Genomic DNA, 13,929 nt, shown 5'->3' with positions numbered 1-13,929 from the left:
CTAAATAAAATTTACATAGATGGCACCAATTTATTCTTGCTATACTACAAGGTCACAAGGTCATGAAATACGTAAGCCACTAACAAGAATAAAGTCTTTTTGCGCTGGAGAAGTAAGTTTCCTAAATGTTCAAGTAAAGCTTCAAATTAAGGTTCCTGGAGGTCTAGACTCTCTCTGTCTGGAAGTGTCAAACATTAAAGTTTTATTTTGTCCATAAAGAGCCAAGAAATTTGATAGAAGACTGTGGACCATTCTTCACTCTTTGCTTCCTACAATTCTTGAATCCCAGGAAAGAGCAAATAGTATTTTTACAAAAAAATGAAAAGGTAGGCATCTCACATGAATGAGATTTCAGTTCCTGTAAGTTGCCTTGCTGGGTACCTGTTAATTCTGCTGCACCTAGTTACATACATGCATACCTGTGTTGTCAGACAGCTGATCTGTTATTTGGTTATTTCACTGACGCAAATAGAGTCTACAGCAGGATCTGTAGCTTGTACTTAGCATAAATGTACATAATACGATAGCATGAATCAAGATTTTCTCTTCAGATTTCAGTATCAAAATTACAATAGGCAGTGTATTCATAACCAGAATTTGGAACACCTGTCTTTGAGTCTAATGTGCATTACTCTCCACACAAACCTTTCAGAACCCTACCATTGCCAGAGGCACATAAAACGAACAGACTTTATGCCTACATTAATATCTTTCATTAGCTGTAGTACTTCAGAAACTCCTAGCACAAACTCCTGCATACAGGTCAGAGCAAAGTAGTAACTAAGTTAAGGCTCATAGCCTTAATATTTTCGAAATTATAATTCTTCTTAGACAGGATAAGCCTTTGAACATGGTTGAACTGTTCTCTCAAAAAAGCTCTCACTATTTATTACGTAAAATTAAAGCTGTGCACACCATGTAGTTTTACATTTATTCATACTCGCATTGTGAATATCCTGCATGTAAAGTGATAAACAGATGCAATGAATTTAGATGCCTTAAAAATTATGTTAATTACTTTGATTTAACAATTAGAGACTAAAAATACTCTCAGTTCAACAATACTCCTAAAAATAATATCTTTGGACATTTAGAAGCCTCATCCCTAAATCAGAATGTAACACCAAATCTTAAATACAAGCAATATTATACAAACATTACATGATAGAATTATAATTAAGTTTCCAATTTAAGTACCACCTGCATGATGCAGTCTGTGTCATGCCACAGGTATTTTCTATAAGTTTTCTTTAAGAAATAAAGAAGTCACATGCAGATTTTTAATTAGTTTGAGTAAGGCAGCTAGAATATGTGATTTGCTACCCAAGATCCAAGGAAAATTTTACATGGGAGAACTCATCCACACACCCTCCTCCTCAGCTACCTTACCCTAGCAAAGAGGAAAACAAATGCACCAGTTCCTCCAATTTCATGTAGTATACCCTGAAGAGTTTTATATTCCACAGGCTGAAGCGTTTTCAGGTGATGAGAGTCCAGTACATTGCTCTGAACTTCTTTTGAACTGAAAGGTCTCTGGGAAGGTACAGTTTTCCCTTGACCTTTCAGTCTAATAACAGGTTCATATATGGTGTACTGACCAGGACAGGATGTGGTATACACAACAGCAAGACTCTCCTGAAACAAGAGAAGTTTTTATAAATTTTTTCAAGAAAGTTTAATACAAAAAAAACCAAAACACTCCCAAAACACAAAGCACCACAGACAAAAACCACCTAACAGCAAGTAGCATTAACTGACAGTTTGCTTCTACTTTACCGAAAGCATGCTCTGAAGTTTCATGTGGATACATGTGCACTGAAATGCAACAGAATTCCTAAATTTTAGAAAATGTGTTCAATAGCTACAGCACAGAAAGTTAAGAAAACACTAAGAAAATTCTACCGAGGATCACCTGAAGAATTACAATGATTTTTTTGCATAAAAACAAAAAGTTACTGACAAATTTAGATTAAAATTAGCATAAAGAGATATTGGGTAAATTGTTCCCCTTTCTAAAGTAGTGAGCCTAAAATAGAAAGTTATCTGCTATTTTTCAAAATTTCTCCGATTTTGTTTTAAGACCATCCTTCAATCAGCTTTGCTGTAAGAGCATCTCAACAGACATTTCATTACTTGAGGAGACTTAGACCAAAATCAAAGCTCCTATGGAAAGTAACTGACTCATTTCATGGAAAACATAAAATGATAATATTTGGGAGGTTTTTTAAATTAGAGAAATAAGTACACCTAAGGCACTTGCATTCTATGCAAAAGTACAGAGATTAATTCATCACTTGAGCACATAGTTCTTCTCTCTGGTTACTTTGTGTTTTGTAAAGCAAACTAAGCTTAAAGGTTGCTTGACTGATTTGTTAGGCTTTTTACTTATTCCATTACTTCCTTCTTAACCTATTCAAAATTTAGTACCATTGTTTACAAGGATCTCACCTAGACAGAATGACCCTCTGCCTACGGCTGGAGTTTCCCTCTAGTGGGAACAATTCATACAGCAGGAATTACCACTGCAAGAAGACAATTCCCCAAATACAGCAGGCTCTACTCATAAGAAATTTTTAGTTTATTTTTCTAGCATAACTATATTGACACCTGTATCTAGCACTGCTGTTCCAGTCAGGAAACAGGAGAAAAAAAATTAAGATCCACCACCTGAAAAATGCCTTTTCAGCCAAACTCAATGCAAATTTACCCCCTTCCAAAACACTTAAAGAACTGGAATGAAGTCTTTTGCTTCCTGTTAAAACCAGATAAATCCTCCTTTCTCCTCTATTTTCAATTTAATTTTAAAAGGTTAACTAAGCCGTCGTTGGCTACCTTTACACTATGGGAAAGAAGAGCTATGTATTCATCCTAGGGCATTTGGAAGTGCCTGCTTATCTGGTAGATTAAATATGCAGTATTGTAGATGCTGGAACATCTAGAAGTTGCCAGAATCCAACCTAAAGCATGATGACACAGCCACCCTGCATGGAGCTCAACCCTCATTGAAGTAAGTGGGAGGAACCCTGCAGTGATTTTAATGAGAAGTGGATTTGCTCCTGCCTGCTTGGAGAAAGCAAAGCACTTTGGGAGACAGCAGGAAATATGTTCCCAGTTCCTGAATCGGTTCTAAGAGGTTAAGAACCATTTTTAAGTAGAAACTTACAATTAAAGGCCCAACATCCACTTCCTTTTTTGCCATGAGGAGCTCCTTGATTTGTTCACATTGTAGAATCTCTTTACTTATATACTTAGAGAAATCAGTCAGTGTTTTGCCATATTTGCAAGGCATTACAGATGTGAAGTCCGGCCCACATGTGTATAAGTAAAATGCTTCCTCTGGTCCAATCTTTGCACCTAAAATCCAGAAAAGAAGTTATTAACTCTTTAGTATACTATAAAGCAAAAATCATACATTGGCTAGTAAACTGCAGAGGCTTTACAAGGAAGATCACTGGCTGGTTTTCATAGGCCCTGCTGATGAGAACAATCAGGGCAGTCCAATGCTTGCTGTTAGCTATTGTAGATCAATGATTTCTGATACATCACAGGCCAGATTGATTCAGTGGCAAAGGCAACTGAAACCAAAAGAGGAAAACGATCTGCATGAACTAAAGACCAACAGCTCTGAATAACCAATTACACATTTCAAAACTGAAAAGTCACCTATCCATGCCTCCTCAAAATTTTCAAAGCATAGCAAGATTACAGATAACAACAACATGCTGCAACATCATAGAGAGCTGGGTAGAGCAACCACAAAGAATGCAACAACAATAAAAGCTCACTACAGCTAACAGGGAAGAAAAAAAAATGCAGGAAGTAGAAGGCCAAATGAACCCTTCCTCCCCTTTCTGGACAGGGCATCTCAGGTTCTGTTTGTGAGAGTGTAAATTCAAATGAAGCATCCAGAAGAACCCAAGTCTAATGTATGGATGCATGATAACTCCACAGCAGTAAATCCTGGATACATCAACTATGCTGGCTGTACACACACAGCAACTGGATCACATAGATTGACTAGGTGGAGCTTACATTAAGACAAGCATCCACCTATGGCCTGCACAAATACACTGTATCTACACACACAACATGTGCACACCCCTGGCAAACTGATATCACTTGTGTAGAAGTTCTGACCGGGCCACTGCATATGAAGAAATGCCAGATGACGAGCAGCAGGATCCAGCCTTCAGCACTAAGCAAGCACACAGAAGTCCTGGATGAAACTTTCCAAGGAGGTAGGAGAAATATACATCTAAGAAAACCCTAAAGTAACTTCAGTGGTTTCAGAAATAAGTATGCTTAACTCAGTATTCAGTGGTTCAGATTTTGTTTACTTTTTAACTTGCTTTAAGTAATCTGAAACCAGCAGGTAAGTGAAATCAATTTTCCAGCTAGGAGAGACTGTGTGTTTAAGACAAAAAACAGAGCAAGCACCACCATCTCTCCATCCCCTACTGCAAGGCAGTATTTAAATGAATTTAAAGAAACACTAAAGTAACTGGAATTGACAGTTATGGCACTAAAAAGAAAGCAAGAGAATAGTGGCAGAAGAACACTTTAGGAAACACCACTGAAATACTTGCCTACTTTCTCCCTGATGTATTAATATTATGCTGGTAAAGAATGCCTTGATGCTTTTACTGTAAAAGCTTGGCATGTTAAAAAACTATCCAATTAAGCCTTTGATTTTGGAGTAGGAAAAGGAAATGAAGACTTGTTCAGCAAAAAAGCATACAAGAATACCATTAAATAGAAGCAGATTTCCAAGATTCCATCTACCCGACAATCGAAGTAATTCTTCTTGAGATGATATACAATGCCCAATCATACAAAATGTTTTATTACTGTCAGATGATAAGCTTGACTTCCTTGGCAGTGAGTAATCTAAATTAATCTCACATTTCCTAAAAACATAAAAAGAAACAAGTGTAAATACTAAGAAGTGATCAAAATTGCTATCTAAGGTTTTCATCGTAGCCTTAAAACAGATTTTAACATTTAGTAGATGAGAAGCCATGCCGTTATCAACATTTAATTAAAGCCATCTTCAAAATCTAGGCACCTTAAAACTCAGTTACATAGTGATGTATGTAATCAAATACTGAACAGAACAGAGGAACAGAGTCCCAATTACAGTTGCCACACAGCCAAGATCTCCTAGATCTGAAATTCCTTCCTCCCTCGGACTCAAAGAAGAAACTGTAAACAACACTATACATACATACTTCTAAAATATCACAATTTTGCAAGAATTTCTACTATTCCTAACAAGTCAAAGGCCTTTGAGTATGCTAATGCACATTATAAAAACTGTGGTTCACATATGCTCAAAAATGTCATGTTGAGAATTTACTTAGACTAGCAAACATTGTCAGAGCTAGTGTGCTGCACAGTCAAACACAACAAGCCTGATGCTTTCAGAAAGCATCCAATTAACCTTACGTGCATTTACATAAGCAGACCAATTGGACTGTAAAGGTCATCTGAAGCTTCCTGAGTGTAACGGTTAGCAAATTGGCAACTAACTCTATATATAGAAAGGCCTCATTAACTGTACATGTGCAGAACATTGTAGTATTTTTAGTTTTCCCTATATCTCCATATTTGGACTTTCCTGCGTATCAGCATGCACAGACTGAACAATGTCAGGGGGAAAATCAAGTTTGTTAAAACACAACTCTATGTAGTTTCAAAAACAAAGTGAAACAAGTATTACACTTCACAATTCCACGTTTAACTGCAGGAATTAAAAACGTGCAACAGCTTTTTTCCTAGATATAGTTTTAGGAATGTCTTTAACATTGCTTGTGGACTGACCAAATTCTACAGGAATAGCGAAGAATTTTTGTGATACATCTAATTGTTTTATGACCTAGCATTTTGACCACTTGCTTCATATTTGGGACACAAAGGAAGTCTTCATAGTCTGAACTTCAGGAAGAAAGGACAAGAACTGTGATATTTAGTAAACTGCCTTTTCTCTGCCAATGAATATTTCATGCAGGCGCAGGCTCATCTAACCTAGCATCATGTACCTCATTCAGGGGCATGGACCTTAAGTTTCCAGTAGAAGTACCTCCCACTGCCAGTTCAGATCTTGTCTGAAATTTTTTACTTTTTCCCCCTCTCCATTTCTCTCAGTGAAGCAAAACGACTGCCTTCTTTCCTCCTCCTCTTCATTCCTACTTTCAACAATATTGCCAGTACCTGAACTATACCCCCTTAATTCAGATTCTCAACCAGAAACATTGTGTCTACCACTAACTTCATGCCATAGCTTTTTTGGGGTCTTACTCAAAATCTTGTAGTACCTCCTTCACTTATTCATGATGAAGAAAAACAGTGATGTCTGTATTGGTCCACAGTATGAACCAAAGATTCCCCAAGCAATCAAGACCATTCTGGATATTTCTAGGGAATTCCTAGCAGTGTAAGACACCCCTCTCCCACCCCCAGAAGACCACTCAACTGTAACTTCAGCTTGTGCCAAAGTAGTGCAGATGTTTTCTGACCAGAGAACATCTTTTTAAGAGGATAAATACCTTGGTGCAACTAATGTATACTTTACCTCTGACCAGAAACCCACAGCAACAGCTTTCCATGGATATTTTTCTTGCCTTCTGGCTGCTGCAGGTATGTTAGTGCCAAATGCTGCCACCTGCCCACAAGGAAAACATTCTCTGGAGATTCAGCCTGTGCCAGCAGACCAGCTTTCATCTCATCATTTGGATCCATGCACATACTATGAAAACAGAGGAGGAAAAACAAGTGTGTGTGTGTGTGTGTTTTCAAATTCACATTTTAAGCCCCAAATCTGCATTTTTTGCCTCAGTTAATTTGAGACTGCATTCCTTAGCTTTCACAGGTTTTTTTTATCACAATGCTGTATTTAGAGTGTTCAACATAAGCTGCAGAAATCCTCACATTACTGTTTCAACTTACTAATGCAAAGAAGTTAAATAACTATGTTTATATTTAAAATAAATATGTTCTCTATTTTCCAGAGAAGTTCAGTTTATCAAAAAAATGTAGATGATTTGAACACTGTGAAAAAAGCGTTCTAAAATTGCAGCTCTAGACCCATTTTAAGGACGTACTATTTATGAGAACTACATTAGGGCTAAAATGTGTTAAGATTAAAATCAAGATTGTCATGGTAAGTATTAAATAACAGCAGTTTTCACACCTCAGGTGTGAAAACCTACAGCTGCAAAAGCTTTTGCTTATCTTCACACATTTATCGTGTTATTTCATTAATACTTGAATTGCTACCTTGCATTGCATTATGTTTATGACTGATCTTGCATCTTATATATTACTATAAGAAACACAGAAGACCAGAGACCTATGTTTTAAGCAAGTAATCCTGCAGGTCTGTATGCAATAAATTTACCCAGTGTTGCCATCAGTGTGCAAGATGACTCTACAATAGAAATTAGTTCTCTATTCTCCACCAGTACTCTCTGCAATCTGCTACTGGAAGTAACAATACATGTGTTCACAAGACTGCTTTTGGATTAATACACCATACCGAAATATGAATGCTCCAGTGTTCAAGTCTGCCCAGACTTGTATCATCAATGCTTTGGAACCCAGTGAAATGATATGAATACAGCCATCTTCAACAAGTTTATCTCCCAGGCTCAGGTATTCCATTCCTAAAGACTTTGTTTCTTCTAGAAAAAGGAACATGTTTATACATAATGACAATACAACAATGCCTGTCCTACCAGCTATCAAGTGTGAAAAGAAATAGTTCAGGTACTGCAGAGAATTTTTTATAAGCGAGCTGACTAGTATGTACAATTCTCTACAGAAACTTAGGTCTCATGTACTGAAACCACAGAGCTGACATCAAGTCAGCACTTCACATGGGTTTTTTCTGTAATTATGTAAACCCACTAAGCATGAATATGCTCTAATTCAATGATGCTTTTGACATGCCATATGATGTTAAATTCCTATGTTGAACAGGCAGTCCTAGTGCGCACCAAGAAATCTTTAGATTTTTCTTCACAAAACATACTGCCCTTTAAGCATGATATTGCATTCAATATTTTTATTTTATCAAGCAAAAGCACAGACCTAGTAAAAAAAAAAAGCAGCTCTAGTGAGCTGTAAGATTCAGAGTTGCTTTTTTCCCCCCACTTTTTATTCAAATCTAGTAAAAAAGATTTTAAAAGTACAGTAAAAGGTATTCCAAGAACTGTGATTGGGAGGCATTTTAAATAACTTAAGGATTTTTTCTTCCTACAAATTATAATCTGAAAGATTCTGCTTGAAAGATTTTGGGAACAGGTGAGTCTCTATAAAAGGATAAACAGAGAAATGTTGTACAGCTACTGACATTTACAATGGTGCACACCCAAGGAAAGTTAGAGGATTTACACTGAGTTAGCCTCAGGCTCTGGCTTAATGTATTCAGAGTATCTTTTAGCCAAGAGTTCCAATATTTAAATCCTAAATCACAAAGATTTATTAGCTCTCTGTTAAAGGGAGAACACAAGAGCCACTTGCTTCAGCAGTACAGGAGATCAAATAAACTTGAGAGCAGTCTTTTCCCATGACCTTTCAGCTACAGCATTTAGTATTTTCTTCAGCATAATATGAAGTAGCATAAAGACATTTTACTGAAATTACAAATTAAATTAGAATACTAAATTTCTAAGGAAGCAGGCATTAATTTACTTAAGGACTAGGGTTGGAAAAGATTTCTTTAATTATATGATGTATTACTCAAACTAAAATCAGACTAGCACTTCTGCTTAATATCCACCATAGGAAAAACATTCAACCTGTTGTATATGGCAGATCAGCTAGTAATACTTGTAACCTGAATTCTTTAGTGCTACCTAAAAAGAAACAGGTGGTGCATTGTCCTCACCTGTGCTGTCAAAGCTGCTCTCTCTGACAGCTACCAGTCTGTTGCTCCTCTTGATTTTTTTCCCCTTTTCTGTTGAATTTTCTGTTTCATGAGCATACTCCAGATGAAACCACAGTGAGACACTGAAGCCTTCAGACATGTGTGGCCAACAGTTTTGTCCAACTAAAGGCAAGTGAACTGGGGCTACATGCCAAGAAGAAAGCAGCTGGTGACTCAGATTTTCACCATCTGCCTCTTTCTTACTCTGTGAAAATCTCGCTCTTTTTGAAAGTCCAGCAGTTTTGCTATTGGAAGTGCTACCAGATTTTTGTGAAGAACTACCACTCAGATTTGTGCCGTGGAGCAAAGGGAAGGCAAGGTACTGTAACGGGTTCATATAAATATTATTTTCTATTATCTTCAATACACCCTTGAGCAGTATCTCCTACAAGAAATAAACCAAACAAACGAGAAAAAAATAAATCAAACCATTTACACCATGTAGTCAAGCATCATCTAACTAAACAGAAACTGACTCTTCATTTTAATCTGGATTAATGTTTTCCCAGAGGTAGACTTCCATATCCAAACTGACACACACTTACAAAGCATCAAGAAGCAACTTTAATAGACTATGGCTAAACAGTTTTGAGGATTTAGTTAGGCAAGATCAAGTTACCATGCTTAGGAATCAGCTGCACCATAGCAGGTGGTTACTGCACAATCTAATCTCACATTGTTATGTGCTAACAGATTAATTTACACCTCAATAACAGACCACACCTCTCACCCCATGTTTGAAGCTGGTTAAGAACGTGTGCACAGAGGTCATCGTTTCGTTATTGCATAATCAGTAACAAAACTAGCTGAGCTGTCAAGCCAAAAAGTTTCCTACTTAGCCAATTATGGCAAGCTACCTTTGAAAAACCGACTTGTGTCTCCTTGTTTGGTTTTGTACTATTTCAGACTCCACAGTATTTTTTAAAGTTCCTTCCACTTGTTTTCTTCTACAGACTCTCACACAAACCAACAGATAGGAGTTTCAGTATAACCCACACAAGCAGTAGATTCCAGCATTACACAGACCAACTTCAGACAGTTTTGAAAGCAATTCCTGCTGCTAAAGCATTCCTGAAATAGCAATATGCTTTATAACTTCAAATTTTACAGTATTCTGGGGTTCTGTCATCCATAACCACAATGTCAGTCTTCTCAAGAGGTATTTTATTTTCTTGTACTGAAGAGAGTTCCCAGGACTAACATACACTTCAAACCCCTCTCTTTTCTTGTCTCTTATTTATTTTTCATTTTTTTGGAATTATTTCAACCACCAAATCTTATTTGCTCTGGTCAGTTAGAATGTTGCTGTTAGTTTCCTTATTTTCCAAAACAATTGGACACAAAAGGATTTTCTTTTTCCTTCACTTTTCTTGTGAAGCTTAGCTGCCACTCCATACATACCGTACAAGGTGTCTTCTCCAAAAATATCCTCAGAAGAAGCGTTAGCTCTTCTGAACATGTCTGTGAACTCATCAAGGAAACTAACAGGTCTACCAGCACCATCTGACATGCTAGAAATAAGGAAACAAAATAATATTATTGAAAATAATTTTTTTAAGCTTTAAAATTCATATTCCATACTATTATGAGGAAAGACTAACACGGAATTCATAGTGTTTTGCAAAAAAAAAAAAAAAAAATTCAAATTCAGGAAGCAGTGATGACTACAAGATGAATTTTAGAGAGATCCAAGAGTACTTCCTGACACTACCATTCAAATTTTCATTGAATGAACCCAGAAGGCTACAGCAAGTCTGGCTCCTAGGATTGCAAAGTGGAGTCTGAAAGTCTGGGAACCTTCACATCTACCTTGCAAAGGCTCTCGCCACAAATTCAGGGATCAAAGTCCTGGGATGAGTTTACATCATCTCCCACTGTGGAGCAATTTCATTATGTAAAGCTACCTTAGGGAAAGCATTTAATTTGCTTCCACATTTATTCCACATGTATTATCCAGCTGTTTTCCGATTAGAAATAAAACTCAATCAAGAAATCACTAAGACCTGTGCTACAAAGAAATTTGAAATAAAAGCTTATGTTGTGATGGACTCAGATTCAATCAGTAAGATAACTGCTGGTTTTCTGTGCAGTGTTTGTTAACACTGCCACCCTAGGCTTATGATTTCAACTACCATTTTTAGATCTGACAGCATGTGTTTAAATAACAGATTTCCACTAGCTCAGAATAACACTATATTTACACGTAAGTTAGATACTTGTCACAACTTAAAGAAGCAGCTGCATAAATTCACACATGCCAAGGCATTTGCTTTGTCAATTTTGCATTTGCATTGTCAAATACTTGCGTGTGTGTACATTAACTTAAATATTGTTTTTTAATAACTTACTTAAAACTTGAACTCACCATGAAAACTAGACTCCACTTGTGTCAATATGTTCATAAATCCGCCCAAAAGATGTTTAACAGCTCCCTGTTAAAAAATACAGGGAAAATTGGTATCTGAAGACTATATAGCAGCCCAAATAACTAAGAAATTATTTCTTTCAATCAGTCCTTGACTACTGTTGATTTTAAAGACAAATCCGGTTATTTTAAATTATGGAAGTGGTTTTTATATTTGCTAATGAACATTCTTTCATGTTCTATACAGTTCAGTTGCAGAAGAAAGACTTTGAAATCCTAATGATTCTAGAAAGAAACCTTTGAGCCATTATCAGTTCAGCAGCTGAGATCTCCTTTGTCTTTTCCTGCATAACAGAATTCAGGATTTTAAAGGCTGTGACAAAATACAGCATGTTGATATACAGTGAAGCATTACTGAAAGCAAATTCAACCTTTCCTAAGCCTTTTCACACAAGATTACTTTAAGAGTAACTACAAAAAAAAAAGTTCTTTACTTATAAGTATCCTTCACAAATGCACCTCAGATAAAGGTAATTCGAAAAATCTCTACTTAAAGATATTGAAAAATCTCTAAATTTATTAGTTTGACAGATTGCTCTTTTTAAACAATACTGAAAAATAATGAAAGTGAGATTACTTGGAATTACACGTAATTTCATGTATTCGCATTCAGAAAAAAGAAATACATGTGTGTTCGTGATTTAAAACTAATAATTTCCACAAACAATTGCAGTACCGAAATAAAACAGTTTTCCTTTCCTGCTTTTGGTTTAAGCTCTAAAGCACTAACTTTGCTTCTTAGTCAAATGATGATATAAACAAGCACTTTAAGCTTAGATTATTTAACCATATTTTCCTCTTTTGCAAGAGACATACTCAATTTAGTTATTAAAAAGCAAAAAACAAGCTCGCCATCAGCAATCCCAAAGGATTGTGATGGCATCAATAAGTTTATATTAGAACTTAGTTATGCACATAAGAATAATAGCATTAAATATTTTAGAGGTGTATCACTGAAAGTTTCTAAAAGTACATAATGAATAAATATCTATATAGAATGTTAACATATATATATATACACGAAGATATTTGCCCCTTTTTTTTCCTCTCAATGGCCTGGCAGTCATTAAAGCTTATCTATAAGATCTAGTGATTGAACAGTCTTGATAAAATAAGGCAACTGTGAAACTCAAAAGCTTTGTAGGCCAAATACCTTTCAATACATTCATTAACTATAGTTTCTGGTAACTTTAATGCAATGCAGCTGGCAATAGTCATTTGCATTGTTTCAGGTCTTATCAAAAGCCATAACAAATGAGAATATTTCTGAGATCACTATTAGGTATGCAGGAACTTTAAAACTCTGGCTGTTGCCTTTAATAGCATTTTTACCTGTTCTATAAGTACAGTGGCATTTCTCTCCTTCTGGCTGATGATTTTCAGGCAGCTTCGGAATACATGAGCAAGCACATCTAAACTTGCATTACCAGCTGAGAGCAAGTGTAATTCTAACATGCAGATTTCAGGATATATTAATTCTCCTTGATTGATGTTGCCAGCTAGGTCATTAGAATAACCTGGAGGACCAGTACATCCCGGTTCTGCCTTTGTGTCTGCTCCTGAAAGAAAACACTTGTCTTACTGAAACATTTTCAGCTGAATAGTTTGCACAATTTAAGCAGAGCATCCAAGGACATAATTTCCCCAACCTTCTCATAGGTAGACAAGAAAAAGTCATGAGCATATAGACAGTTTTCAGAAGTAAAAATAATCTTCTATTCTGCTTCAGATTTTTGCATTTTCCTGCCAATACAGAAGGGCAAGGATACAGTTTCTCCTGTGACATGCTCTTAAACTATGTGCCTTCATTTCCTGGGAACTGGACACACATAGTAATGATGAAATATGTAATTCATGAAACATGACTAAAAATAATTGTAATAGAGCCTCGGGCTTCTATACACATCTCTGAGCCTGCCAAGAAAGGAGGTGAATTTAAATGATTTTATTTTGTGTTAAAAGGTTAAGGGAAGCAATTGCTTAGTTATTTAACTCAGAATATGCACAATAGCACATGACAGAATATCTCCATAACAACCAAAAAAAAAAAAGAATTTAAGCCTCTCCTCTTGCATCTTGGAGAGACTTTAAAACATGTTACTTTAAAAATAACTATTTGGTGGGCACACATTTCAGGTAAATAATTTAGGCTAAATTAGTAATTCAGAAATGCTTTTAAGATGTTGTCTATCTGTTGGTAAAGCGTTCTCACAGAGGTAAACAGCAACAGTTGAAAGCAGTTCTATTAACGGCTGCTATCATTCATGCTGACCTCATACATGAACGCAAGCATCCAGATGTTCAGCACAAAGGAAAAAAATTAAAGCAAATTCATGTTCAAAGTTAATTATGCACACAGAATACAGCAAGAGATGTGCACATCAGCCATTGAATGAATACAAAGAGATATAATTAGACTATTTTTTTACCAGATTGTTATAATACTAGATTTAAAAAATGACCACTGATTTTCAAACAAACTACTGATGGTAATCTCTGGAGAAAACTACCTCTAGACCACAATGATACATTTGAGCAACATGACTTTACAGCAGGAGTCACATAAACCAGGAAAACC

The 13,929-nt window shown here is 36.1% G+C and overlaps 1 protein-coding gene across 6 annotated transcripts in view; it reads right to left on the bottom strand.

Moving 5' to 3' along the window:
• Positions 1–13,929, bottom strand: part of LYST (lysosomal trafficking regulator) — an 88,632-nt gene that overhangs the window by 41,360 nt on the left and 33,343 nt on the right. For 5 of the 6 annotated variants that reach the window (XM_082048279.1, XM_082048278.1, XM_082048280.1 and 2 more), the window contains exons 9-17: positions 12,684–12,910; positions 11,292–11,358; positions 10,328–10,437; positions 8,888–9,311; positions 7,535–7,679; positions 6,572–6,745; positions 4,747–4,907; positions 3,164–3,354; positions 1,390–1,635 (exon numbers count right to left, since the gene is read on the bottom strand). In XM_082048279.1, coding sequence (XP_081904405.1) covers positions 1,390–1,635; positions 3,164–3,354; positions 4,747–4,907; positions 6,572–6,745; positions 7,535–7,679; positions 8,888–9,311; positions 10,328–10,437; positions 11,292–11,358; positions 12,684–12,910 — 1,745 coding nt within the window. The remainder of the gene's footprint in view (positions 1–1,389; positions 1,636–3,163; positions 3,355–4,746; positions 4,908–6,571; positions 6,746–7,534; positions 7,680–8,887; positions 9,312–10,327; positions 10,438–11,291; positions 11,359–12,683; positions 12,911–13,929) is intronic. The other variant, XM_082048281.1, reaches the window with a different exon arrangement.

The sequence above is a fragment of the Streptopelia decaocto genome (genome assembly GCF_964273445.1).
Source record: "Streptopelia decaocto genome assembly, chromosome: 3".
Taxonomy (NCBI): domain Eukaryota; kingdom Metazoa; phylum Chordata; class Aves; order Columbiformes; family Columbidae; genus Streptopelia; species Streptopelia decaocto.
This window is presented reverse-complemented; position numbering and strand designations above follow the sequence as displayed.